General features: G+C 38.3%; 1 protein-coding gene across 9 annotated transcripts in view; it reads right to left on the bottom strand.

The window, feature by feature from the left end:
• DIAPH2 (diaphanous related formin 2) overlaps window positions 1–27,151 on the bottom strand; it is a 1,008,307-nt gene that overhangs the window by 185,793 nt on the left and 795,363 nt on the right. For 5 of the 9 annotated variants that reach the window (XM_004477009.4, XM_004477011.4, XM_071212997.1 and 2 more), the window contains one exon: window positions 3,532–3,627. In XM_004477009.4, coding sequence (XP_004477066.1) covers window positions 3,532–3,627 — 96 coding nt within the window. Of the gene's footprint in view, window positions 1–1,282; window positions 2,033–3,531; window positions 3,628–27,151 lie in introns of those variants that run through there. The other 4 variants (XM_071212991.1, XM_071212992.1, XM_071212993.1 and 1 more) reach the window with 1 other exon arrangement.

The following is a 27,151-nucleotide window of genomic DNA, read 5'->3' as shown; positions in this document are numbered from 1 at the left end:
CCAAAACTTATCTTTTTCAACTATTACCACTCCTTTTGCTGAATTAATAATTTCCTCTTGAAACCCAACTGGGCTCCCAGCCTATCAAACTCAAAACCATAGGGTTATCTTTGACTCCTGGCTACTCTTCTTCCCCTATTCTGTCTTCTTTGCCTAAGACTGTAAGTGTAGGCTCCTAATTCATCACTTAACATTCCTGTTGATCAAATGTCCTGAGACATAGCTTTGATCATGCCCCCCCCCCCACTGCTTAAAAACTCTTCAAAAATGCATGGTTAATTAAATGTATATTTAATGGCTGATTTCCTTATCTTTGAGTTTGACATTAGCAAAGCCTATAATCTGGGTTGAGGTTTAGCCAGTATGTGTCAGTATACCCATACTGATTATTCATTACCTATGTCCATTCTGACCAGTTGGAGCCTGGGCTATACCAGTTATTAAGATTTTGAATATTAATATCCTGATATGATAGCTATCCATGAAATGTCTTTCAGTACCCTTAACTGAGACAGCACACTCAGATGAATGAGCTAGACTTAATACTTGGGAACTACTTCTGAGTTACTTAATATGGCAGTTCTTGAGGAGGGGGCACAGTCACAGTGTGAAAAATTTGTAATATAGGCAACCGATCATATCATTCATATCATTCATTACATTTTGACTTCTAATGACAAATAGAGACTACTACCTAATTTTGTTTTTAAAAGGAATAGAAAGCTCTGCAATTATAAACAAAATTGTAGAGCTCTGTATTTTACATACAGAAATTTCCATCCATAAGCAATGATAATGGTGATGGCAAGCAATGCAGTACATTTTTGCTATTTATGGTCAACTCTAATTTCAAATTTTTTGGATATTTCTGTCTATTTTACCTGGGGAAAATAGATTTTTTATCATTTCTTTTTTCTGCTTTTATCTCATCACTTTGAAGAGAGAGGAGATTATTAGAATGGGGTAAAGATGTCAGTGGTGAACAGGGAAAGGGCAACAACACAAAGACAATGAGATTATGGAAAGAAAGAACATAAGGTGCCTAAGAAAGTGAAAACAAAGAGACCAGCAGGAAAAGATGATCTAGCTAGGAAAGTCAGGGACAAAGAGGAAATCTGTAAAGTCCTCAATTATGTGGCTTCTAGAAAAAAAGCAAACAGAAAAGAGGGATTTGGGTATACTTGTAAACTCTGTGGCTTCATTCCCTCTCCCTTGTTTTAAGGAACTCCTCTCATATTGAAGATACTTTACCAACAATTGCCACTCTCTGACTTCTAGTTTCTTTTGTTTTTCTTTTCTTTTTTTTTAGGTGGTACTGGGGATTGAACCTGGGACCTCGTACATGGGAAGGAGGAACACAACTACTGAGCTTCACCCACTCCCCCTCAAGTTTCTTTTCACCACTAGACATTTGCTTTGGCTGCTGCCACCTGAAATGAGTGCCAAGAGCTAAATGAGCTGATATTTCTGATCCCATGTAATCACGGAGGCACCAGTTATGGACTAAAAGAGAATCGAATTTAGATTACTTGAAATTAGGATTGTAAAGTTATGTAGTTTGTGAATATAATTTTGATATTTCACAGTTGGCAACACTGTATTCCCTTGAGTACCAAACTCACAGAAACCCCATGGAAGGAATTCTCTGTCCCGGTACAGCCTTTCTAGAGTCAGTGTGAGGTATGAGACTAATCACACAGGGGCTTTAACAAATGTATTTTTAAAATAAACAGCCTAGAAATATTACAGCGATTCTTTTTGGTCAAGATAACATGTTTTTACTTATCAGTTGCCTGACGGAGAACTGAACTTATATAAACACTATTACAGTCTGCCTTTTCTTACTACTGTTCTGAAAGTTCAAGAAGGAGCAGTGAAGGTGTTTATTTTCCTTAAGAGGTGGAAGGGACCTCTAACAACATGGTTGAACATTCTTTTTTTACAAATAAAGCCTGAGGATTCGATAGGCGGTATGATTGCCTTGTAGTGACAGAATTAGCAATGTTCCTGACATTCTGCAATGCAGCATTACCTGAAAGAATATAATATTACATATAAATGCAGATTTTAATTCTCTTTTTTCCAGTCTTCCACTCTTAGGCCATCTTCAATTTCTTTATACACATAAAGCAGTCTTAAACTCCAACCAATACACTTCTCTCCTCTCAACCAAATTCCACCTCCAGGCTAATCTCCCAGGGACTCACCATGGATAGCAGGGGTGGAATATTTATAATTACCCATCAGAATTCACCAAAACATGAAACAGATGAATTAACTTATATTGTCTCCTGCCATGAATTTCACCATAGCCAAGAGATTTCATGGCCAACTCTGCACTGGGCTCCATTTCATTCACTGGTTTGTTGGAGTATAATGGCTTTGAGAGCTAAATTCCATTCTAATAGCACATTACTGCTTCTAATCCAAGTACAGTGTATTTTTCTTTTTTGAGGTACCAGGGGCCGGATATTGAACCTGGGACCATTGTATGTGGTAAGCCTGCACTAAACCACTGAACCACATCGGCTTCCCTAATTTGGCTTTTTTGTTTGTTTTCCTTGTTGTTGTGTTTTTTTTTTTTCAGGAGACACCGGAACTGAACCTGGGACCTCCCATCTGGGAGGTGGACCTCAACCAATTGAGCCATATCCACTACCCCAGTATATTTTAAGAATTGTTAGCTATCAAGGCTAATCTTACTAATCTAAATTAAGTAGAGCTTACATATTTACTATTCATTTTCCTTCTTTCATTTGCTTCTCCATGTGGCTTTACAGTCCATAAACGTCTTCCACTACTTTAATGAAGATATGAACTAGGAATACAAAAACTTACTTAGAGAAGGTGGATAGTCAGACTACTTGGACTATATCAAGAGGACCTATTATTTACCTCAGCCATAGAGCACGAACAGAGAAGGTAGACAGCTTTCTATTCCACTTGGGTGAGGGAGGCTGTTTTCTTTCTTTTATGTGTTTTTCTTCCTCTGAATTCAGTTTTCATAGTGTGGCTCTATCTAATCAAATGCACATGTAAAAATTGTTCTATTGCTTTGGAATTTTTTGGATTTGGGATTATATATGCCTCTCCTTTTTTTATTAACATGGACTATGGAGTATGGCCTTGGGAAACAAGTATCATCTTAGTTTTCTTACCTGTAAATAGCTAATTGGACATCCCTAGGACCAATTACTTTTAATTATTTAATTACACTTACGGCTTTAAAGCACCATCTATCAAAACCACATGCTCATAAAATAACAATTAAAATATTTACTATTAAACACAGTGGGAGTCCTTGTTTTAGCGATTTCCACCCAAAGTCTACAGAAATATTTTAAGATATATTTACATTAAACTTGTGATCACATAGATGGAGAAACTTGCTGAGATTTCACACATGAACTGAGATGAACTGTCCAAAAAAGTCTTCATGGAGCAATTTATTTATTTTTCCTTTTGTTTTACTTGGTTCTTGACCTGAACATTAATATTTGATAATACTGTATGAACTGGAATGGATTTTACCTGGATTCCTTGGAATCCGCTTTCTGCGGTCTCGGAATGCTGCACCCGATTGTAGGGCTTCTAGAAGATTATCCATTACACCAGTCTCATCACCTTCTGGAGGAAGGGAAAAATCGGAATTAATCTTGGAGCAGTTAAAGTTAAACTACAGGAAAATAAAGGGAAAAAGTCCTGTCAGATTTAGATAATATCCCTAAATTAAAGATGTATATCTGTTTTAACATAATGGATCCTGTCAGTTTCTGGCATCACAGACTCCATTGCTTATTATGCACCATTAAGCAAAATTCATGCCAATCCCACTGTTCTTTCAACTTAAAGACCTTGTCTTTTGTATTATGGATGACACACTTGGTATGCAAATAAACAGGAGCTGACCAACTACTGCTGCCTTCCAGTTCAGATTCTTAAAAAATATTCCTAAGCAAGAAACCACTGACCTGGCTTAATGCAGTCAATACACAGGGAATGATTTGATGAAGCAAAGTTACATAAGGTTCAATACTGATTATATTAATACCCTCAGCATTCAACCATCATATATGATTATCTTAAAAGACATTATTTTCAATATACATTTGCATTCAATTCCTACCCAATCCATATCTTTTACCCATTTCAAAATGCTGACATTGTAAAAAGAGAGGCCACAGCTTACTTTTAAAAGATATTAACCAGAAGTTTCCGAATCTCATCATTCCTTTCAGAATGCTGTTGGGTTTCTAAATTTTGCTTATGGGAAGAACCTTTGAGAACAAAGGAGTGGAGTACTTAAAAAATGTTCATAGAGATTTCTAACAGAAATGTATTTAAAACATTTCACCCTACTCTTATCTTTGATAACTCTGGCCATCAAAAACACTTTCAAGTTTTTGTCAGAGCATTTGTAGAGGTGTCAATTGCCAGAAACTATTACACTGTGGGTAATCCATATCAAGCTGATCCCCTTCTTCCTTAATGGCCTGGCTGATAAAAAGGTACCTAACTAGGTGTATAATTTGAGTGGTAGCTAAAACTGTGGGTCTGGAGTATAGGATATTTGTAGGCAGGAAAGTGGGAGAGGGAGAGGGAGATGGAGGCAAGGGAAAAGACATTGCTAGTAGTATTTCAAGGTTAAGTTTAATTCCTACTTGGTTTATAGGATTGACTATGGGGTGTCAGATCAAATAATAAAATTATATTCTCATATGGGGCCAGAACAACATAAAATATTTTTTTATCTCAAATGATCATTTGACTCAATACTTCTTCAATATTACAATTCTTTTAAAATGAACTCTCTAAGACAATATATTAAATGAAACAACAAAGAGAAACAGGAGTTTTCAGGTATATTTGGTTAAAGTAGGAAAAGCAAAAGAAAAGTGAAAGGCAGTTGACTAAATAGGGAAAAAGTATTGTGTACTTGGTAGATTGCAGATACATCCTAACTATCACCTAGTTTGGGAGATTTAAATTTGTATGTAGTAGGCACTTTACATTTGTTGTATCTTTTAATCCTCACAACTCTTTGAGCTAGATATTAATAGCATCTCGGTTCTTTAGCTGGGGAAACTGAAATTTAGAGAGTCTAAATATCTTACTCCAGATCATGCAGCTACTGTGTGGAGAGGCCCAGATATGAACCCTGATTAATTTGACACGAAGACCAGCCATCTTTGCATGATAGCTGGTGGAAGTTGAAATGGACCAGGCATATAGTGGCCAGATGATAAAAGATGATAAATTGTTGCTTTGAGGTTTGAGCACAATTCCATAAGCTGACACTGTCCAATAGATATACAATACAGCCACAAATGTGAACCACATACGTATTGCTTGAATTTTCTAGTAGCCATATTAAAAAAGGAAAAAAATGAGTAAAATTAATTTTAATATATTACTTTAACCCAATATATACAAAACATTAATGAGATTTTTTACATTCTTTTTTCCAGACAAAGTCTTCAAATTTTAGTGTTTATTTTACACATTGGCATGTCTCCATTCAGATTAGCCACATTTCAAGTGTTGAATAGCCCCATGGGGCTCACAGGTACTGTTATTAGGAAAAATGGTTAAAAGCAATAGGAAAAGACCTGTCAGACAGCATTGTTGGGGATGACTCAGAGGATGCAAGAATGAAGACAGGGAAATTTTTAGGAGTGTACTGTTATTATCTAAGTTAGAGATAAGGGCCTAAACAAAGGTGAACAGAAAGAGTAAATGGAAGGCAGAAATGGAAGCCTCACTTGTACCAACAAATATTTGTTTTGTTTTTTGTTTTCCTATGTGGTTGTGTCATCGTCTTTTTTTTGGCCAGTAACTTTGCGGCGGGTGTGTCTGTGGGAAAACTTGTGCTTTTCTCCGCACTCTGCTGGGGCCTGCACTATATTGCCCAGGTCTGGGATGCCTTTTTCCTTTGTTTTTCTTTACCAGGAGGTCCTGGGAATCGAAACCCTGGGTCCTCCATATGGCAAAGGGGAGCTAAATTACTTGAGCCATAGCTGCTTCCCCCAAATGTTTTTTATTTTTTAATTTTTAGATTAATATCTTTTTAAAAAGATACATAGATCACACAAAATGTTATATGTTAAAAAACATGAGAGGTTCCCATATACCCCTCACCCCACACACTCCCCACACTCCCCACTCCTCCCACATTGACAACTTCTTTCATTAGTGTGGTACAATGACTGCATTTCATGAGTACATTTTGGAGCATTTCTACACAACATGGATTTTAATTTATGTTGTAGTTTACACTCTCTCCCAGTATATAATGTCCTGCATCTGTCCCTGCAATATCATTGAGGACAAATCCAAGTCCCGAAAATGCCCCCATATCACACCTCTTCCCTCTCCTGCTTTCAGCAACACTCGTGGCCACTGTCTCTACATCAATGATATAATTTCTTCCATTGCTAGAGTCATAATAATTCTACAGTAGAATATCAGTAAGTCCACTGTAATCCATATTTTATTCCTCGATCCTGAGGACTCTGGGAGGCAATGTCCACTCCACCTCTAAATCAAGAGGGGGCTTAGATCCCACAGGGATGATGGATGGAATTCTCCTGCTTGTAGCCATAGAGTCTCTTGGTTCCCTGGTGTGGTGGGTGACCATCCTTGCCTCCCTGTTAGCTGACCTGGGTAAATCCAAGAAAACGCAGAGTAGGTGTTGCAACTCTGCTGAGGCTCAGAGCCCAGCTGGCACATGGACAGTCCAGAGATTTAAGTCTCCTGAACATACACCAACCCCAGCGCCAACCACAGTTTCAGTAAAATTGACAGAAGAGGCATGCATAGAGAGATCACATCAGATGGTCCAAGGAATTGGGGAGAGTGTTGGGGGGGATCAAAGGGTTTAAAATTTTTTTTTCTCTGTGTCCATTTGCGGTGTGTTCTTCTGTGTCTGCTTGTATTCTTGTCAGTGGCACACAGAATCTGTGTCTTGTTTTTGTTGCATCATCTTGACAAACATATCAAATCCAAGTTAACAGGACAAAACAATCTTTTCAAAAAATGGTGCTGGGAAAAGTGGATATCCATAACCAAAAGAATGAAAGAGGACCACTACCTCACTCCCTATACAAGAGTCAACTCAAAATGGATCAAAGGCCTAAATATAAATGCCAGGACCATAAAACTACTACAAAAAAATGTAGGGAAACATCTTCAAGATCTTAAGGTAGGTGGTGGTTTCTTGGTTCTTACACCTAATGCACGAGCAACAAAAGTAAATATAGATAAATGGGACCTCCTAAAAATTAAACACTTTTGCACCTCAAAGGACTATGTGAATAGGGTGAAAAGGCAGGTGACCAATGGAAGAAAATATCTGGAAATCATACATCTGATAAAGGTTTAATATTCATGATACATAAAGAGATACTACAACTCAGCGACAAAAAGACAAACAACCCAATTAAAAAATGGGCAAAAGACTTGAATAGATATGTGTCCAAAGAAGAAATACAAATGGAAAAACACATGAAAAAATGTTCAACACCACTAGCAATTAGGGCATGCAAATCAAAGTTACAATGAGGTATTTCACACCTGTAAGAATGGCCACTATTAAAAGGACAGAAAACTACAAGTGTTGGAGAGGATGTGGAGAGATGGGAACATTGGTTCACTGTTGGTGGGAATGCAGAATGGTACTGCCACTGTGGAGGACTGTTTGACTGTTCCTAAAGAAGTTGAATAAAGATTTGCCATGTGATCCAGCAATACCACTACTCGGTATAAAACCAGAAGAACTGAGAGCAGTGACATGAACAGACATCTGCACACCCACGTTCACAGTGGCATTATTCACAATTGCCTAAAGATGGAAACATCCCAGGAGTCCATCAATAATGAATGGGTAAATAAATTGTGGTGTATGCATCATCATGCAGCACTAAGAAGAAATGAAGTTGTGAAGCACATGAGAAGAGGGATGAACCTGGAGGACATTATGTTGAGTGAAGCAAGGCAGACACAAAAGGACAAATACTATATAATAACACTAATATGAACTAAATGTATTGTGTAAACTCATGAATTACTAGAAAATAGAATGAGGTTAGAGAATGGAAATCTCAGGGTCAAGTTGTGCAGAATTTATATAATGGTTGTGTTTTAATCTTTGGAAATTAATAGAAAAGGTAAAAGTACAATAGTACAACATAATGTTTGTAACTAGGCATGCTATTATATGCATAACACAGGGGATGATGTGGTAAATGATAGATTGTACTTAATAGTACAAATATGAGAATGTTCTCTCATGAACTATAAGAAACATACAATATTAACACATGGTATTAGTAACAGAGTGGTTGGTGGGAAAAATACACCAAATGTAAGCTATGAACTATATAGTTACAGTAATATTTCGATGATGTTCTTTCATCATTTGTAACATATGTTCTACAGCAGTGCAAGGTATTGGTGGTGGAGCAATATTTGGGAATCCTGTATGGCAAGGATTCTTAAAAAGCAGTCCATGAGCTTGAAATGAAATTTAAAAAAAAAAACAAAACCATTATTTTTGTGGAGATGTGTTGGTGTAGGAGTGATATATTTATTAAATAGTACACAGTACAGTACATTGTGGACTTAGTAAGGGGTCCGTGGTTTTCACCTGACTGACAAAAGGGTCCGTGGAACCAAAAAGTTTAAGAACCCCTGCTGTAAGAACTAAATGAAATAGAAAACAAGAAAGTGCTCGAAAAAATAAACAAAACCTAGAGCTAGTTCTTTGAGAAGATTAGTAAAATTGACAAACCCTCAGCTAGACTAACAAAGAAAAAAAGAGAGAAGATGCAAATACACAAAATAAGAAACAAGAAAGGGGATTTCACCACTGACCCCACAGAAATAAAGACTATTATAAGAGGAAACTTTGAAAAACTATATTCCAACAAGAAGGACAATTTAGAGAAAATGGACAAATTCCTAGAAACACATAAGCAGCCTACATTGATGAAAGAAGAAATTGACGATCTCAACAAACCAAACCCAAGGAAAGAGAGAGAATCAGTCATTAAAAGCCTTCCAACTAAGAAGAGCCCTGGACCAGATGGCTTCACAGGTGAATTCTACCAAATATTCCGGAAAGTACTACCATGAATCTTGCATAAAATCTTCCAAAAAAATCAAAATAGAAGGAATATTACCTAACTCATTCCATGATGCCAACATTACCCTAATACCAAAGTGAAACAAAGACACCACAATAAAGGAAAATTACAGACCAATCTCTCTAATGAACTTAGATGTGAAAATCCTCAACAAAATACTTCTTAATCATATTCAACAACACATTAAACGAATTATACACCATGACAAAGTGGGCTTCATTCCTAGTATGCAAGGATGGTTCAACATAGGAAAATCAATTAATGTAATACACCACATAAACAGATTGAAGGAAAAAAATTACATAGATCTACAGATGCAGAAAAGCATTTGACAAAATATAGCACCCTTTCTTGATAAAAACACTGCAAAAGATAGGAATAGAAGGAAACTTTCTGAACATTTACACCATTTACAATGGTGCAATACTAAAATCTTTCCCTCTAAGATCAGGAACAAGACAAGGATGTCTACTATCACCGCTTCTATTTAACATTGTGTTAGAAGTACTTGCTCGAGCACTGAGGCAAGAACCAGATATAAAAGGCATCCAAATTGGAAAGGGAGAAGTAAAAATTTCACTATTTGCAGGCAACATGATCCTATACATAGAAAGCCATGAGAAGTCTACAACAAGGCTCCTAGAATTTATAAATGACTCCAGTAAAGTCGCAGTTTACCAGATCAATGCGCAAAAATCAGTAGCATTTCTGTACAATAATGAGCAATCTCAGGAGGAAATTAAGAAACATGTGCATGATTGTTTTATAAGTTTACAACTTCTGTCATAAAAAATAAATTTAAAAAATAATAATAGGGTGGGTTGGGGAGAAAACCTACCAAATGTAAGAGAAGTACTACGATTAGTAGTAAGATTTTGACAGTGTTCTTCCATAATTTGTAACAAAGTTCTCATGAGGATGCAAGGTGTTGGTGGAGGGTTGATGTATGAGACCCCTGTATGATGTTAATGAATGTTTGTTTGTAAGTTCTCAACTCTTACTATACACTTAGTTATTTATGCATGTTCATATATAAATGATTTAAAGATAATAATAATTAGATTGGTTAGGGGAAAACACTTGGTTTAGTAGTAATATTTTGACAATGCTCTTTAATCATTAGTTAAAAAGGTTTAAAAACAATGCAAGTTATTGGTGATAGGGTGAGATGTTATATATGTTTGTTCAATGTTATATAAGTTTGTTTTGTAAGTTCACAACTATTGTACACTTCTTGTTTTTGTATGTTTATGTATGAGTAATATATTTCAATAAATTTTAGGAAAGAAACAAATAAGATTTACAATAGTAAAAAAAAAAATCAAACACCTAGGACTGAATTTAACTGAAGATGTAAAAGACTCATACACAGAAAACTACACGACACTGTTCAAGGAAATCAAAGAAGTCCTAAATAAATGGAAGAATATTCCATGTTCATGGACTGGAAGACTAAGTATTATCAGTACCAAAACCAATCTACAAATTCAATGCAATCCCAATAAAAATCAACACATCATTCTTTAATGAACTAGAGAAACTAACTATGAAATTTATTTGGAAAGGAAAGAGGCCCCGAATGGCCAAAGACATATTGAAAAAGAAAAATGAAATTGGAGGAATTACACTACCTGACTTCAAAACATACTATAAAGCTCCATTAGTGAAAGCAGCATGGTATTGGCACAAGGACAGAAACACTGACCAATGGAACCAAATTGAGAGTTCTGATATAGATCCTTATATCTACAGTCATCTGATACTCAAGAAGACCACCAAGCCCACTTAAATGGGAGAGAATGCCTTCTTCAAAAAATGGTGCCTGGAGAATTGGATATCCATATGCAAAAGACTGAAAGAGGATTACCATCTCACACCTCATACAAAAATCAATTCAAGATGGATTAAAGACATACATATAAGAGTCAAGACCAATGTAGGGAAGCATCTACAGGACCTTGTAATAGGAAATGGCTTCATGAACTTCACACCCAAAGCATGAGCAGCAAAAGAACAAATAGATATATGGAACCTCCTCAAAATTAAAGCCTTCTGCACTTCAAAGGAGTTTATCAAGAAAGTAAAGAGACAGCTTACCCAATGGGAGAAAATATTTGGTAACCATATATCTGATAGGAGACTAATATCTTGCATATATAAAGAACTCCTATATCTCGAAAATAAAAAGACAAACAAACCATTTTTTAAAAATGGGCAAGAGATTTGAAGACACACTTCTTCAAAGAAGAAATACAAATGGCTAAAAATCACATGAAAAATGCTCAAAATCACTAGCAATAAGGGGAATGTAAATCAAAACTACAATGAGATACCATCTTACTTCCATAAGACTGGTGGCTATCAAAAAAACCGAAGACTATAAGTGTTGGAGATGATGTGGAGGAATGGGAACACTCATTCACTGCTGATGGGAATACAGAAGAATGCAGCCATTCTAGAGGACAGTTTGGCAGTTTTTCAAAAAACTTGCTATATATTTGCCTTATGACCCAGCAACTCCACTGGTGGGTGTAAACTTAGAAGAACTGAAAACAAGGACAGAAACTGATAAATGAACAAGACAGTTCATAGCAGCGTTATTCACTATTTCTAAAAGTTGGAATCAACCTAAATGTCCATCAACAGAAGAATGGGTAAATAAAATAAGGCATATACATACAATGGGATGCTACTCATCTATAAGAAGGAATACAGTACAAACACATGGGATGACATGGATGATCCTTGAGGAACTTATGTTGAATGAAGCGAGCCAGGCATTGAAGGACAAATACTACATGGCCCCTCTGATATGAAATAAGCAAATCAAGTTTATATATAGGGTACATAAAAATGTTTGGATAAATGTTGGGTGTTTTCATAGTAGTTACAGTTACAAAAGACAACTGATGGAGAGCTGAGTTACTAGCCAGGAGAGCTCTGTCACATTCCCCAATGGAACAGTAACAATCTCCCAAGTGCAAGGGCAAAGACCAGTGAAGGATGGTCCAATGATGAGCCCTTGATACTGGTGATTATGCTTAGGAGCCTGTGTGCCTGAAATGTGAACTAGGTCTAGAACTGCAGGGTGCCTAAGAGTTATCTTCCGAGAGCCTCCATGTTGCTCAAATGTGGCCACTCTCTAAGACAAACTCAGCATGTAAATGCATTACCTTCTCCCCAGCATGGGACATGTATTCTGGGGAATAGCCTCCCTGGCACCAAGGGATTACTACCAGTCACTAACTGGTGATGCATCTAGAAAGACACCTTGAATGAAAGGGGGAAACAGTAAAGATAAATGAGTTTATATGGCCAAGAGTCTTCAAAAAATCAGGAGGTCATCACAAGGGTCACGCTTACACTCGCCTCAGCAGGATCCCAAAGACAGCCAAAGTAGATACAATCCCAGGTACTGGTGCTCCTGAGGGCTAAGGAAACACACAGGTTATACAGTCTTGGTTCAGTGCCTTGCCAGTGGGCCCTACCTGGGAATTTTTGTTCTTGAGTGTGATGGATTTGGACTCAGATGTGAACTTCCTACACATGCCTCTTTTATCACTTTTACTGAACCTGTGGTTGGTGCTGGGGTTGGTGTATACCCAGGAGACTTCAATCTCTGAACTGGCCATGTTCCAACTGGGCCATGAGCTTCAGAAGAGTTGCAGCTCCTACTCTCTGCTTTGTTGGACTTACCCAGATCAGTTAAAAGGGAGTTGAAGATGGTCAAGTATCACACCGGGGAAGCAAGAGTGCCTATAACTCCAAGTAGGAGAATCGCATCCATCAACTATGGATCTAAGCCCCTCTTGATATAGAGTTGAAGTGGACATCATCAACCCAGGGCCCACAGGATGGAGAAATAAAATATGGATTAGAGTGAATTTCCAGGTATTCTACTATAGAACTATTGTGATTAGTAATGGAAGAAACTCTAGCATTGATCTGGAGAATGTGGCCAAGGTAGTTGCTGCAGGCAAGAAGAGGGAAGTAGAGATGAGATGTGAGGGCATTTTTGGGACTTGGAATTGTCCTAAATGATATTGCAGGGACAGATGCTGGACATTTTATATCCTGCCATAACCCACTGAATGTACTGAGGGAGAGTGTAAACTACAATGTAAACTATTACCCATGCAGTACAGCAGTGCTTCAAAATGTATTCACCAAATGCAATGAATGTGCCACAATGATGAGGGAGGTTGTTGATATGGGAACAGTGTGGAGTGGGGTATGGGGTATGTGGGAATCTCTTATATATTTTACTGTAATATTTTTTTCATTTATGTATCTTTAAAAAAAGGCAATTTAATTAAATATATATATATAAAGAAACCCTGCTGTAAACATGGAATTGTCCTGAATGACACTGCAAGGACAGATATAGGACATTATATATCCTGCCATAAACTACTGAATGGAATGTGAGAGAGTGTAACCTATAATGTAAACTATAATTCATTCAGTGTGGCAATGTTCCAAAATGTGTTCAACAATTGCAATGAATGTACTACACTAATGATAGAAGTTGTTAATGTGGGAGAATTGGGAGGTGTGGGGAGTGACATATGGGAATCCCCTAAAAACAAAGGAGGAAAACATTGGTTATAAAGTTCATTTATTCTGTTATTCCATATGATTGCCAGACCAGGAAATTAACAGTTTCATTTAGTAAGGTAAATAATGGGATCCTAGATAAACTGCATAGCGAATACAACTCTTCCTCAATACTTTTAATTTAAGGTTAACTTTCAGTAGTATTTTATCATAGAATAAATACTGTATTAGGGGCCACAAAAATGGCTACTCCACCCCAAAAGTGATGAATGATGAAGGGTGAGATGATTCCTCCCCCTCCCCCGAATATATACATTGTAGGTCCATCTAATAATTTGTCAAGGGGATTGAATTGGTGACTTAAGGGTGCTTGATGTATTTGCTTCTTAAAGAAGAGCTTGTTGACACAAATGAATGGATAATGGTTGAATCTCAGTGAAAGTTTTTACCCAGACATAGTTTTCGCAGTTTGCCTGAGGAAAGACAGCTTGAGAGTAAATGGTATTTTAAAAACATTGCTTGTGCTTAGTCATTTTTTCCAGTTACATCTATTCTAGAAGACTGGGAGAAAAAAATTACATATTCTGTAAATAAACGAACACCCAATAAACCTGAATGCTAGTGCTTATGAGAAAAACCACTGTTGATGCCTCTGGTAAAATATCTCACATTCAATATTTTAAATAATATTTCAAAAAGTTGTTTGAAACACTGAGTGATCAGAATCAATCATTTACTAAGGGCATGGAACACATGCGAAGGGAAAACTAAGTAAAAACAAGCTTGGAAAAAATAAATTTATCTCAATTCAAAATTATCTGACAAAGTAAATGTAAGTATAATTTTGAAAAGATAAAATGAAGATATTTTTAGAAGTAGGAACATTAATGATATCTAACATTTATATAGCAATTAGTATATGTCAGGCACTGTTCTAAGGGATTTACATTTAATCCCCACACCAACCTATTTGACAGGTAAAGAAACTGAGGCATATTTAGATGAGTAACTTGTTCAAGATCACACAGCTGTGAGGTGACAGAAGCAGTACTGGAAGCCAGGGAGAAGGGGTTGGCAAACTACTGCCCTTGTGGCCAAATCCAGCCTGATGCCAGTTTTTGTAGGGCCCACGATCTAAGACCAGTTTTCATAATTTTAAATGTTTTTTTAAAAATCAAAAGAAGAATAATTCATGGGACATGAAAATTTCATAAAATTCAAATTACAGTATCCGTACGTTTTATCAGAACACAGCCAAATACATTCATTACATAAATTGCTGTTTTTGTGCTATAACAGTAGAGCTGAGAAGTTGCCACTGAGACTGCATAGTTCAAGAAGCCAAAAATATTTACTATTTGGTCTTTTACAGAAAATATTTGGCAACCCTGCTCTAGAGTACAACTTGATGTCAATGCCAGGGCAGGTACAGACACTTGTGGAGTTCATAATGTGTCTCAGAAGTGCTGAAAGACCTTGGCAATAGCCATATCTGCAAATCAGGGGAAATTGACCACTCCTAAATAAGGCTAATCACAGGTGGAACACGGGAAAGAAAAACATTAGCATTCACCCTAAACCTACCTGAAAGTGAGATGCTTCCATTTAGAGCAGGGGTTCTTAACCTTTTTTGTTCCACAGAACTCTTTGTTAGTCAGGTGAAAACTACGGAACCCTTACTATGTCAATACTTTATTGTGTATTTTTTCAAAATTTATATCACACTCACACTAATTTGTCCCCACAAGAATAATGTTTTTTTTTTTTTTAAATTTCAATTCAAGCTCACAGACCCTGTGTTACAAACCCTTGATTTAGAGGGCCAAAGCCAAGAATAAGAAAGGATAATGAAGAGACAATTAAACATACATTTATATGTGGATTTACATTAAGACACTTGCTCCTCAGGGATATGGAGACACCCAGGTCCTATGGTCATGGCAGATGGCTCTGGATTTTAGCATTTTGCCGGTGGGCCCTACTGTGGAATCTGTGCTCCTGAGTGTGATGGAGTTGAACTCAGATGTGTGCTCTCTACACATGCCTCTTCTGTCACTTTTACTGAACCTGTGGTTGGCACTAGGGTTGGTGTATGCTTAGGAGAGTTGAATCTCTGGACTGTCCATGTGCCAGGTGTGCCCTAAACCTCAGCAGAGTTGCAAAACTTACTCTAAAATTGGACTTACCCAGGACAGTGAACTGGGAGGTGAGGGTGGTCAACCACCACACCAGGGGATTGAGAGAGTCTACAACTGCAAGCAGGAGAATCCCATCCATCAGCCATGTGGGACCTAAGCCTGCTTTCAATTCAGAGGTGGAGTGGACCTCGCCATCCCAGGGTCCTTGATACTGATGACTATGCTTAGGAGCTTGTGTGCTGGAAACTTCAACTAGGCCGAAAGCTGCAGGGTGCCTAAGAGTTACCTCCTAAGAGCCTCCATGTTGCTGAAATGTGGCCACTCTCTAAGTCAAACTCAGTATGTAAATGCATTACCTTCCCCCCAATGTGGGACATGACTCCCATGGATGAGCCTCCCTGGTGCTGCGGGATTTCTACTAAGCATCAGCTGGTGATGCAACTAGAAAAAGACATAGAATACAAGGGGGAAAGAGACTTCAGAGAGTCAGGAGGTTATTAGAGGGGTGGCACTTATGCACATCTCAGCAGAATCTCAGAGAAAGCCAAATTAGATACAAGCCCAAGTAATGGTGCTCCTGAGGGCTATGGATACACCCAGGTCCTATGGTCATGACAGATGGCTCTGGAGTTCAGAGTCTTGGCAGTGGGCCCTACTTTGGAATTTGTGCTCCTGTGTGTGACAGAGTTGGACTCAGATGTGACTTCTCTATGCATGCCTCTTCTGTCACTTTTACTGTACCTGTATTTGGCACTGGGGTTGGTGTATGCTTAGGAGACTTGAATCTCTGGACTGACTGTGTGTTGCCTGGGTCCCAAGCAACAGCAGAGTTGTAGCAGCTATTCTCTGGTTTGTTGGACATGCCCAGGTCAGCTAACAGGGATGTGGGGATGGTCAACCATCACATCAGGGAATCAAGGGTCTACAACTGCGAGCAGGAGAATTCCATCTATCAACCATGTGGGATCTATGCCCCTCTTGAGTTAGAGGTAGAGTTGGCATCGCCCTCTCCTGGTCCTCAGGATGGAGAAATAAAATATGGATTAGAGTAGACTTAATGGTATTCTACTATAGAATTGTTGTGACTCTAGCAATGGGGAGTGGAAGTATATGGGATCCTCTTATATTTTTAATGTAATATTTTGTATGATCTATGTATCTTTAACTTTTGAAAAAAAATCTATTAAAAAAAAATGCCATGAATGTGCCACACTGAAGAAAGAGCTTGTTGATGTGGGGGGAGTAAGGGTGTGGTGGGGTGTAGGGTATATGGGAACCGCTTATGTATTTCTTAATGTAACATTTTGTGCAATCTATGTATCTCAAAAAAAAATAAGAAACTTTGATGTCTTATTCCAAAATAACAGTCACAAAGTTTTTTCAAAGGTCAGTCAGAATTCTGTTCAGAGTTCATCTGTTTTACAGAACACCTGCCCTTACTTATGGACTTCAACTGGACCTGCCATATCAGAATATAGTAAGAACAATGTCCCTAACCATATCCTTAATAAATAAAAACACATACCTAGTGGGGAAGAGAGAGAGAAAATAGTTTCAACTACGATTCTGATGACAATATTGAACTTTACCCAATCCCTGTGATCCTGGAAAACACCCAAGGTTAAGAAATCCTTCCACCCCTTATGTTCCAGGAAACAATTTACTACAAAGAACCATCCCTCCCACCTGACTCAGATGATACTCACAGATGGCTTCCTTGTTTATCCATGACAAGGGCAGGTATAGATAGATCCACCACATTCCCATTCTCTGCCTCATAAATGATTAGATGAACTGATTGTCTCTACTCATCAATCAGAGCAAAATACTTGTCAATCAAACTTTGGTTAATTTTTTCTCTTTATTCCAGGTCTCAAAACTTTTACCGACCCTGAGCATATAATCAATCCCTGAACAAGCTGGTCTCAGGGTAAAACATTTTCTGAGCTACCAGAGGATCATGCCACACTCTTTCATCCCATTTTTTCCCAGCCAGATTCTTTATATCCTTGCTTACTCATTTCTTATAAATCAAAACTAAAAAAACAAATGACCTCTTTGTTAAATCTCTCAGATGCTTGTAGAACTTAAGGTTAGTGTATTCTCACTACTGCAATAGTCCCTTCCCCCACTCACATCCTTTGCAAGAATCCTTTCAAATAAAGTCTTTCCTAAGTCTAGATTTCTTTTTTCTTTAATAATTTTTTTTCCTTTAGAGAAGTTGTAGATTTACAAAAAAACTTCGCAGACATTGTAGAGCTCTCATATACCCTCCCTACTTTAACACCCATTATTTATTTTGTCATCAATTATAACAAAGGTACCACATGTGGTACCTTATTATAATTGTACTATTAACTACAGTCCATAGTATACATTAGAGTTCACTGTTTGGGTTATACAATCCTATATTTTTAACTTTTTTACTCTCGTAATACATATAAGAGCAAACATTTCCCCTTTTAACCCACATTCAAATATTCAGTGCTGTTAATTACAACCACAATGTTGTGCTACCATCACTATCAGTCATTACCAAAACTTTTTCATCAACTCAAAAAGAAACTCTGCACCAGTTGTAAACTAGCTTGCCATTCCCTACACCCACCGTGGCCCCTAGTAAACTGCATTCTAGTTTCTGAGTCTAAGAACTTGCTTATTTTAATTATCTCATATCTGTGAGATCAAACAATATTTGTCCTTTTGTGTGTGACCTATTTCACTCAACATGATGTCTTCAATGTTCATCCACGTTGTCACATGTATTAGAACTTCATTCCTTCTTACGGCTGAATAATTTTCCATTGTATGGATATATCACAATTTGTTTATCCATTCATCATTTGATGGAAACTTGGGTTGTGTGATGGTTAGGTTATCATGTCAACTCAGCGAGGTAATTGTGTCCAGCTGTTTGGTCAAGTAAGCACTGGGCTAAATGTAATACAAGGGCATTTACGGACTTTACTCACCATTGACTTTACTGCAGATGTAAATCATAGATAGCTGATTACTATTACATTAATCAGGAAGATTGCCATTAGCAATGAGTGACACTTTATCCAACCAGTTGAATGCCTTAAAACGGGAAGTGATTCCAGCACTGAGAAATTCCCAGCTCGTCTTTGAACAGCCAGCATCTCCCAGAACTTATCAAGGCCTTCACTGGACTTTCATTGGAGCCCTGATTGTAGCCTGCCTATGGAACCTGGACTTGTGCATCCACATGTTCACGTGAGTGACTCTCATAAAATCACATAATATTGACAAATGTCTCATTTTGATTCTGTTTCCCTAGAGTACCCTGACTAATACAATTTGGTAGCGAGGAGTGGGGAGGTGCTTTTGCAATTCCCGAAATGTGGGAATGGTTTTATAAATGGGTAAGGGGTATTTTTTTGAGGAATTGTGAGAGGCTTGATGGAAAAAGCCTAGATTATTTTGAAGACACTGTTGATAGCAATTTGGATGATAAAGAATCTTTTTATGATGCCTTAGAAGTAAACAATGACACTATTATTAGAAACTGGAAGAAAAGTTATCCATGTTTTAAAGTTGCAGAGAACTTAGCAAGATTAACTCCTGGTTTTTATGGAAGGCAGAATTTGAAAATGGTGAGCCTGGGCATTTAGCTAAAGAAATTTCCAAAGTAAACCGAGAGATTGAGGCTTGGCTTCTCCTTGCATCTTATAGCAAAAGGCTAAATGAGAGAGATATGCTGAGGACTGAACTGTCAGGCACAAAGAAAATAGAAACTGATTCTGGAAATTCCAAGCCTCTGTAAATCAAGCACCCAGATAAAAGTGCCCCATTGGAGGACTTAGCTAAACTTGGAACTTGTAAATCAGGATTGAAAATTCAGTCATCTCAGAAAGACTTGTGGAAAGTCTTACTGTCTGATGGCTTGAACCCCTGCTTCTTGCATGCTAACCCAACAGACTTTTTGAGAGAGCCACATGAACAAAACCACTGTCAGCCTGGAATAAAAGGGACATGGAAAGGAGAGATTGAAGGAAAAACAGCTTTAAGAGGAAAACCATGGAAGCTGATAGCTGGAATAAGACCATCACCTTGGGCCAAGAAAGGAACCTCACCCATGTATACAGAGAGGGTGAGTTTGCACCAGCAGTTGAAGAGGTTGGATGTCCCCATTCGATGTTCTGGGAGATTTTTACCACCCCAGGGTATAGAGAGGGTGGCACACATTCCCCAAGGATTATAGTGGTTAAGGTCAACACCTCACAGGTCTGAGTGGGGTGGACCTGTCCCCCATGGATTAGGTAAGGCCAGATGGTCAACTCATTGCCCTGAGAGGGTTGACCCTGCACGCCAAAGGTTAGTGAAGGCAAGGTGGTCAACTCGATGCTCTGGATGGCTTGAGCCTGTTTACCAAAGTTAGGGGGAATATTGTCTTCATGCCGCTGTTCTAGGGGGATTAAGACTCTAACCCAAAGATTGGGTAAGGTGTGGCAATCACCCCAACATTTCTGGAGGGTGAGGTCTGGATCTTGGTCAACAGACAGATGGTTGATGAGGGGGGAACTAAGAAAATGGGCCGTTCAAAGCGTGGGTTCCCATAAGGCATGAAGAAGAAACCATCATCCTAAGAATGACTCCCAGACTTTTGAAATTGAACAGAGGATTCCCTAAACTGCAGAGAAACTGTGACTCATGTTTTCCACCCAATTTCTCCTTATTGTAATGGCAATGTTTATCCTGTGTCTGTCCATTTATGTATTAGAAGCAGATAAATTGTTCTGAAATTTCAGAGGTCCACATCCAAATGGGACTTTGCCCCAAGAAAAAACTGTATTTCTTTAAACATTTAGTACTTGCATTGTTACTGATTTAAGGTTTGTTTTAATATTGTAATGTCTTTTTGGAAATCAGAGGGTGGAGGGTAGCAGTTTGATATTACTGATGAATTCTAAAAAGAAATATTGGATTATGTTTGTAAATTTGTCTTTTCCTCTGGGCATATGAGATTACACTGGTTTCAGAGGTTTACTTGATTACTTAATCAAGTAATGAATGCATTGTGTCAGTAGGGAATTGAGTAATCGCCCCTTGGTGAGTGGGGACTCTCAGATAAAAGGCATGGCAAAGGACAGAGTTGAGGGTTCTTAATGTTGGAGTTTTTTGTGTTTTCTTTTAATTTATTTTATTTATTTCTCTCCCCTTCCCCTACCATCCCTGTTGTCAGTTCTCTGTGTCAATCCACTGTATATTCTTCTATGTCTGCTTGCATTCTTGTCAGGAGGCACTGGGAATCTGTGTCTCTTTTGGTTGTGCACCTTGCTGTGTCAGCTCTTCTGTGTGCAGTGCCACTCCTGGGTAGGCTGCACTTTTCATGCAGGGCAGCTCTCTTTGAGGGGTGCACTCCTTGCACATGGGGCAACCCCATATGGGGGTACCCGTGTGGCATGGCACTCCTTGTGCCCGGTAGCACTGCGCATGGGCAAGCTCACCACATGGGCCAGGAGGCCCTGAGTATCACACTCTGAACTTCCTATATGGTAAGTGGATGTTCTATCAGTTTAGACACATCTGCTTCCCAATGTTGGAGTTTTGATGTTGAAGTTTGATGCTGAAGCCTTAAGCTGGAGTCCCAGGAAGTAAGCTCACAAAGGAAACAGAAGCAAGCCCCAGGAAGAGAGGAACCCAGGAAGCCTGAACCCTGGCAGATATTGGCAGCCATCTTGCTCCAACACATGAAAATAGACTTTAGTGAGGCAAGTAACTTATGCTTATGGACTGCTATTTGTAAGCTTTGACTTCAAATAAATATCCTTTATAAAATCCAACCAATTTCTGGTATTTTGCATCAGCACCTCTTTGGCTGACTAATTCAGGTTGCTTCCATCTTTTGGCAATTTTGAGTAATGTTGCTATGAAAATTAGTGGTCAAATATCTGTTTGAATACCTGCTTTCACATATTTTTGGTATAAACCTAGAAGTGGGATTGGAGATCAAGTGGTTCTTTTAAGTTAACTTTATGAAGTATTGCCAAACTGGCTTTTACAGGGGCTATACCATTTTACATTCTGACCAATAATGAATGATTTTCCTATTTTACCACATATTCTCCAACACTTATCATTTTCTATTTTTCAAATAGTAGCCATTCCAGTGGGTGTGAGATGGTATTTAAATGGGGTTTTGATTTGCATTTCCCTAATGGCTAATGATGTTGAGCATCTTTTCACGTGCTTTTTGGACATTTGCATATCTTTGGAGTAATGTCGATTTAACACTTTTGCTCATTTGTAATTTGGGTTCTTTGTCTTTTTGTTGAGTTGTAGGATTCCTTTCTATATTCTGGATCTAAGTCTTTACCAGATGTTTTAGTTTAATAAGAGCTGCTGGGAGCAATATACCAGAAACTGTATGACTTTTATAATAGGAATTTATTAGGTTAAAAGCTTACAGTTCTAAGACCGGGAAATACATCCAAATCAAGGCATCAGGCACATCTCTCCCCCCAAAGGTTGACTGCTGGTGATCCTGGACTCCTGCCATGGTGTCCAGGCACAATGGTAGCTCTGTCAGTTTCTTTTTTCTCCTCCAGGCTCACTTTGTCCCCAAGCTCAATTGTGGGCAATCAGGCACATGGCAGGGCATAATGGTGGCATTGCTTTGTCTCTTACCTCTTCTAAGGGTCTCACTGCTAGTTCTTTGGGCTATTCTTTGAGGGTTTTCTCTCTCCCAGGTTCATTGACTTCAACTTCTGGAGGCTTTGCTCTGCCACCACTGCTTTGTTCCTGAGTCTGTTGCTTTTATTTGCTCATTTATAAAGGATTCCAGTAAGAGGAATAAGATCCATCATAGGTCTCAAAAATGTCCCACATACAATAGGTTTCCATATACAGGAATGGATTAACTTTAAGGACAGGATCTTCTGGGATCCTGCTTCAAACTATCACATCAGATATGTTGTTTCCAAATATTTTCTCCCATTCTATTGGTTGTCTTTTTTTTTCATGATGAAATACTGTGATGCATTAAATGTTTTAATTTTGATGAGTTAACATTTCTCTATTTTTTAAGATTCTTATACTTGGGTCATTGATCCACTTTTTGTTGATTTTAGCATATGGTGTAAGAAAGGGGTCCACCTTCCTTCTTTTGCATATCGATATCAAGTTTTACAAGCACCATTTTTTGAAGATAATATTCTTTCCCAACTTACTGGACTTGTGACCCTTATTGAAAATCAGGGGAGTGAATGTAGCTCAGTGGTTTGAGCTCCTGCTTTCCATGTATGAGGTCCTGGGTTCAATCCCCCAGTACCTCCTAAAAAAAGAAAAGACAGAAGAAAATCAGTTGGCCATAGATGTAAGGGTTCATTTATGAACTCTCAGTTCAATTCCATTGGTCTTTATGTCTGTCATTGTGCCAGCAGCATGTTGTTTTGATTACTGTGGTTTTGTAATATGTTTTAAAATCTGAAATGTAAACCCTCCAACTTTGTTCTTGTTTTTCAAAATGGCCTTGGGTATTTGGGGTCTCTTAAGTTCTCATATAAATTTGATGATTGGATTTTCCATTTCTGCAAAGAAGGCTGTTGGAATTTTGATTGGGATTACATTGAATCTATCAATCATTTTGGGTAGAAATGACATCTTAACAATATTTAATCTTCTAATCCATGAACAAAAAATGTCCTTCCATTTATTTTGATTTCTTTTAGCAATATTTTGTAGTTTTCAGTGTACAAGTCTTTCTTCCCCCTCCTAGGTGCTCTGTCATATGACTTAATGCAGGTATTTCTTTGACCCAGGCTGCTTTGACATCATTATTTCTTATAATGCTTTAGCTATCTGCAAGCTGCTTCTTCCTGCAGGGCAAGTTCTAGGATGGCAAGCCCTAGACAAGTTTCCTAGTTCAGTGTTTCAGACTGCTTCTTGATAAATTGGCACCGACATACAGGCACCCCAATACGTGCTCAGGGGTTACTCTGCACCCTCTGGAACAGTGGTATGGACCTACAGTGGGAACAGAGGATGGGTGTGGGGCAGGTGCCAGCAAGAATGCCGTGAGTTCTGCCCACTGTTTTTAAAGCTGTATTTTCTTGATTAGGCACTTGCCCCGTTACTGTAACCCTATAACTGTTTTTCTGAGTTTTGAGAAAGATGGCTCTGCCAGTTTTTGCTGGTTTTTCAGAGATTCTATGGGGGAACAGCACCCCGGAGTGTCTTACAACACCACCTTGGTAAACTGGAAGCACTGGATTTATTTTTTATTTGATGAAGTTAAATGCATCCTTGTATCTTCCTCAGTGCCTAAACACAGGTATGAGGTAAGTATGTGATAGCAGCTGATTTTTAAGAACTGCCCTCATCAATGTGCAGTCAAGCAGTTTAAATAAATGTCATATACCACAACAGTAATGGCAGCCACCACCAAGTATCCAAATGTTGGAAATGAATGAACTGGTACTCTTAATTGCTGATGCTGGAGGTGCAGGGAACAAGTGTATAATTCACGAGTTGCTAATCCAACTTTTCGAACAGTGCTCTTCTTCCTTTGCTTAGTAAATTCTCTTATCAATGAACTCTCCAGTCAACTTCCTGAACAATTGCAGAAGGGCAATAAGAACTTCACTCCAGTTTTTGATCAGGTAAGTACTATAGCTTATCGACTTTCAAAGTGTAAGGAATCTCTGTTGAGTGGATGTGTTTGTCTGAACATTTTTTTTTAATTATAAATTTAAAAATTTTATTTATAAATTTAAAATAATTTAAATGCCCAGAGAATACACACTGCTGCTATCTTATATGACCTTATTATGACTACTCATTTAAAATAAGGTACATAATTTTACCTTAAAAATGGTAAAATATACCATTTTTTACCTGAAAATATTTTACATTTTTGTTTTAAAAAAAGGAAAACCATTTTGAGCAAATGCATGTATAACCTGGTTTATTGACCAGTCTCAACTCAGTGGGGATAGAAATATAAATTTCGGTTTAGTTTTCCTCATCACTGCTCCCAGACGTACTATATCAAATCTCTTTTTCATGTCCCTTAATAAGATCATGGGAAGATTACATAATTTTCTGGTTGTAGTTTACATATTAACCTTATATTCAGCTCCAAAATTTCCCCTCTCCCATTGCTGGTTAGTCTTTTGGATCTACATACCTGAAAGGGGAGAGCAGGTGACATAAAATCTGCCTCACCATTCCCTTCTCCTCCGCCTCCTCTCTGTTCTAGAAATTAGCTCCTCCATTGGGTTGGGATCAGGGAAGAAGGAGAAGGGAAAGAAGGAATGTCTGTTACTTAGCTAGCTATTCCTGTCACTCTCTTGATAAACATGTTAGTTGACTTACAAGAAACTAAGATGGGGGCTTAGTGTAAGGATGTATGTGTATGTAAAGATGAATAGGAAACTGGTCTCACCAGCTGCACGGCCAGGCTTCACAAAGAACTGAAACAACATTCGAGAAACAACCATGGTGGGAAGCGGACCTGGCCCAGTGGTTAGGGCATCCGTCCACCACATGGGAGGTCCGCGGTTCAAATCCCAGGCCTCCTTGACCCGTGTGGAACTGGCCCATGCGCCGTGCTGATGCGTGCAAGGAGTGTCCTGACACACAGGGGTGTCCCTGCATAGGGGAGCCCCACGTGCAAGGAGTGTGCCTCGTAAGGAGAGCCGCCCAGTGCAAAAGAAAGTTCAGCCTGCTCAGGAATGGTGCCACCCACACAGGGAGTTGAAGCAGCAGGGTGATGCAACAAAAAAAGAAACACAGATTCCCGTGCCACTGACAGCAACAGAAGTGGACAAAGAAGAACACGCAGCAAATAGATACAGAGAACAGACAACTGGGGGGGGGGGGGGAGGGCAGGGGAGAGAAATAAAATAAATAAATCCTAAAAAAAAAAAAAACAATCATGGTTCTAAACTTCTAGCCAAATAGCAGCCCTAGTGATCCATTAATGTTGTTACTTTAGTATCTTATATACTAAAGTAATTCTCACCCATCCATGAGCTTTACCCTTGTGCACCTACTCTTAGTACTTAGTATTTGTTTTTATTTCCTTTTCTGCTATTTGCCAACTAATTCTCCCTCTGTGTTTTTGAGCCTAACCTCTCTTACCTGCCCAACCCCCAGCCACCACCCACCACTCACTGCCAAGATAAGGAATAAAATTTATTCAACCAGTAGAGAAATATATTTTTTGGGGGTAGTGCTCAAGACATTTTATCTTTTATGGAATAGACCAGCATATAGATAACAGTTTTTGAATCAAGTATCAGTGTCTTGCCCAATTTGAAAGTTGTAGGTCACATGGTACAAAACATGCACAGGAATGCATAATAGGTTGCCTAATGCCATTTGCCTCAGAAAAGGAGCTATGCATGTGTACTTTTGATATGTATTATCATAACTCAGTATTTTAATATACATTGATGTTTAAAGATATGAGAGGGAAGTATTTACTTTTAAGCTTTATCTGAATCACTCAGTAATTTAAGAGGAATTCGATAACCTGCTATAGGAAAGAATGAATCTGACTCAGATCATGGCTGGATTCATTCAAATCAACTAGATTGTATTTATCTCCCTAGCAAACTCATTGTTATATCCTGATAGAATTGAAACAAGTAGTTGAACGAAAATTTAAAAGCAGACCAACATGTCATTGGAAAGTCTATGTCTGTTGGACTCCTTGAAGTTATTCAAGTTTCAAGTTGTATTGGTTTGAGACCATATGTATCCCAGAAAATTGTTTTCTTAAAGTTGGTTCATTTTTGTGGGTGTAAATTTATTTTATGTAGGGCCTTCTGATTAGGTTACTTCAGTTGGGGCATGACCCAGGGTGGGTCTTAATCCTCTTACTGGAGTACTTTATAAATGGGATGAATATGGAAAGTGTGAGGTAGAAAGCCATAGAAACCAGAAGCTGGAAGCAGCGAGACCCAGAGGAAAAGGGAGAGACCAGCAGATGCTGCCATGTGCCTTGCCATGTGACAGAAGAATCCAGGATCACTGACATCTAGTTTTTGGGGAGAAAGCATCATTTGATGATACCTTGATTCAGACATTTTCACATCCTCAGAACTGTAAGTTTGTAAGCTAATAAATCCTCATTAAAAAAGCCAATCCATTTCCGCTACATGGCATTTTGGCAACCTGACAGACTAAAACACAAAGCTTCTCATCTCCTTTATGATGGTTTGAATGTTTGGAACTATGTATGCCAGTAATAAACAAGTTCTTGAATGTAATCCATTCCTGTGAGTGTGAGTAGGACCGTCTGATGAAGTTGCTTCAGTTAAAGTGTGGCCCAATTCAGTCAGGATG

Source organism: Dasypus novemcinctus, chromosome X (genome assembly GCF_030445035.2).
Source record: "Dasypus novemcinctus isolate mDasNov1 chromosome X, mDasNov1.1.hap2, whole genome shotgun sequence".
NCBI lineage: Eukaryota > Metazoa > Chordata > Mammalia > Cingulata > Dasypodidae > Dasypus > Dasypus novemcinctus.
The sequence above is the reverse complement of the archived record's forward strand: the minus strand, read 5'-3'. Positions and strand labels throughout refer to the sequence as shown.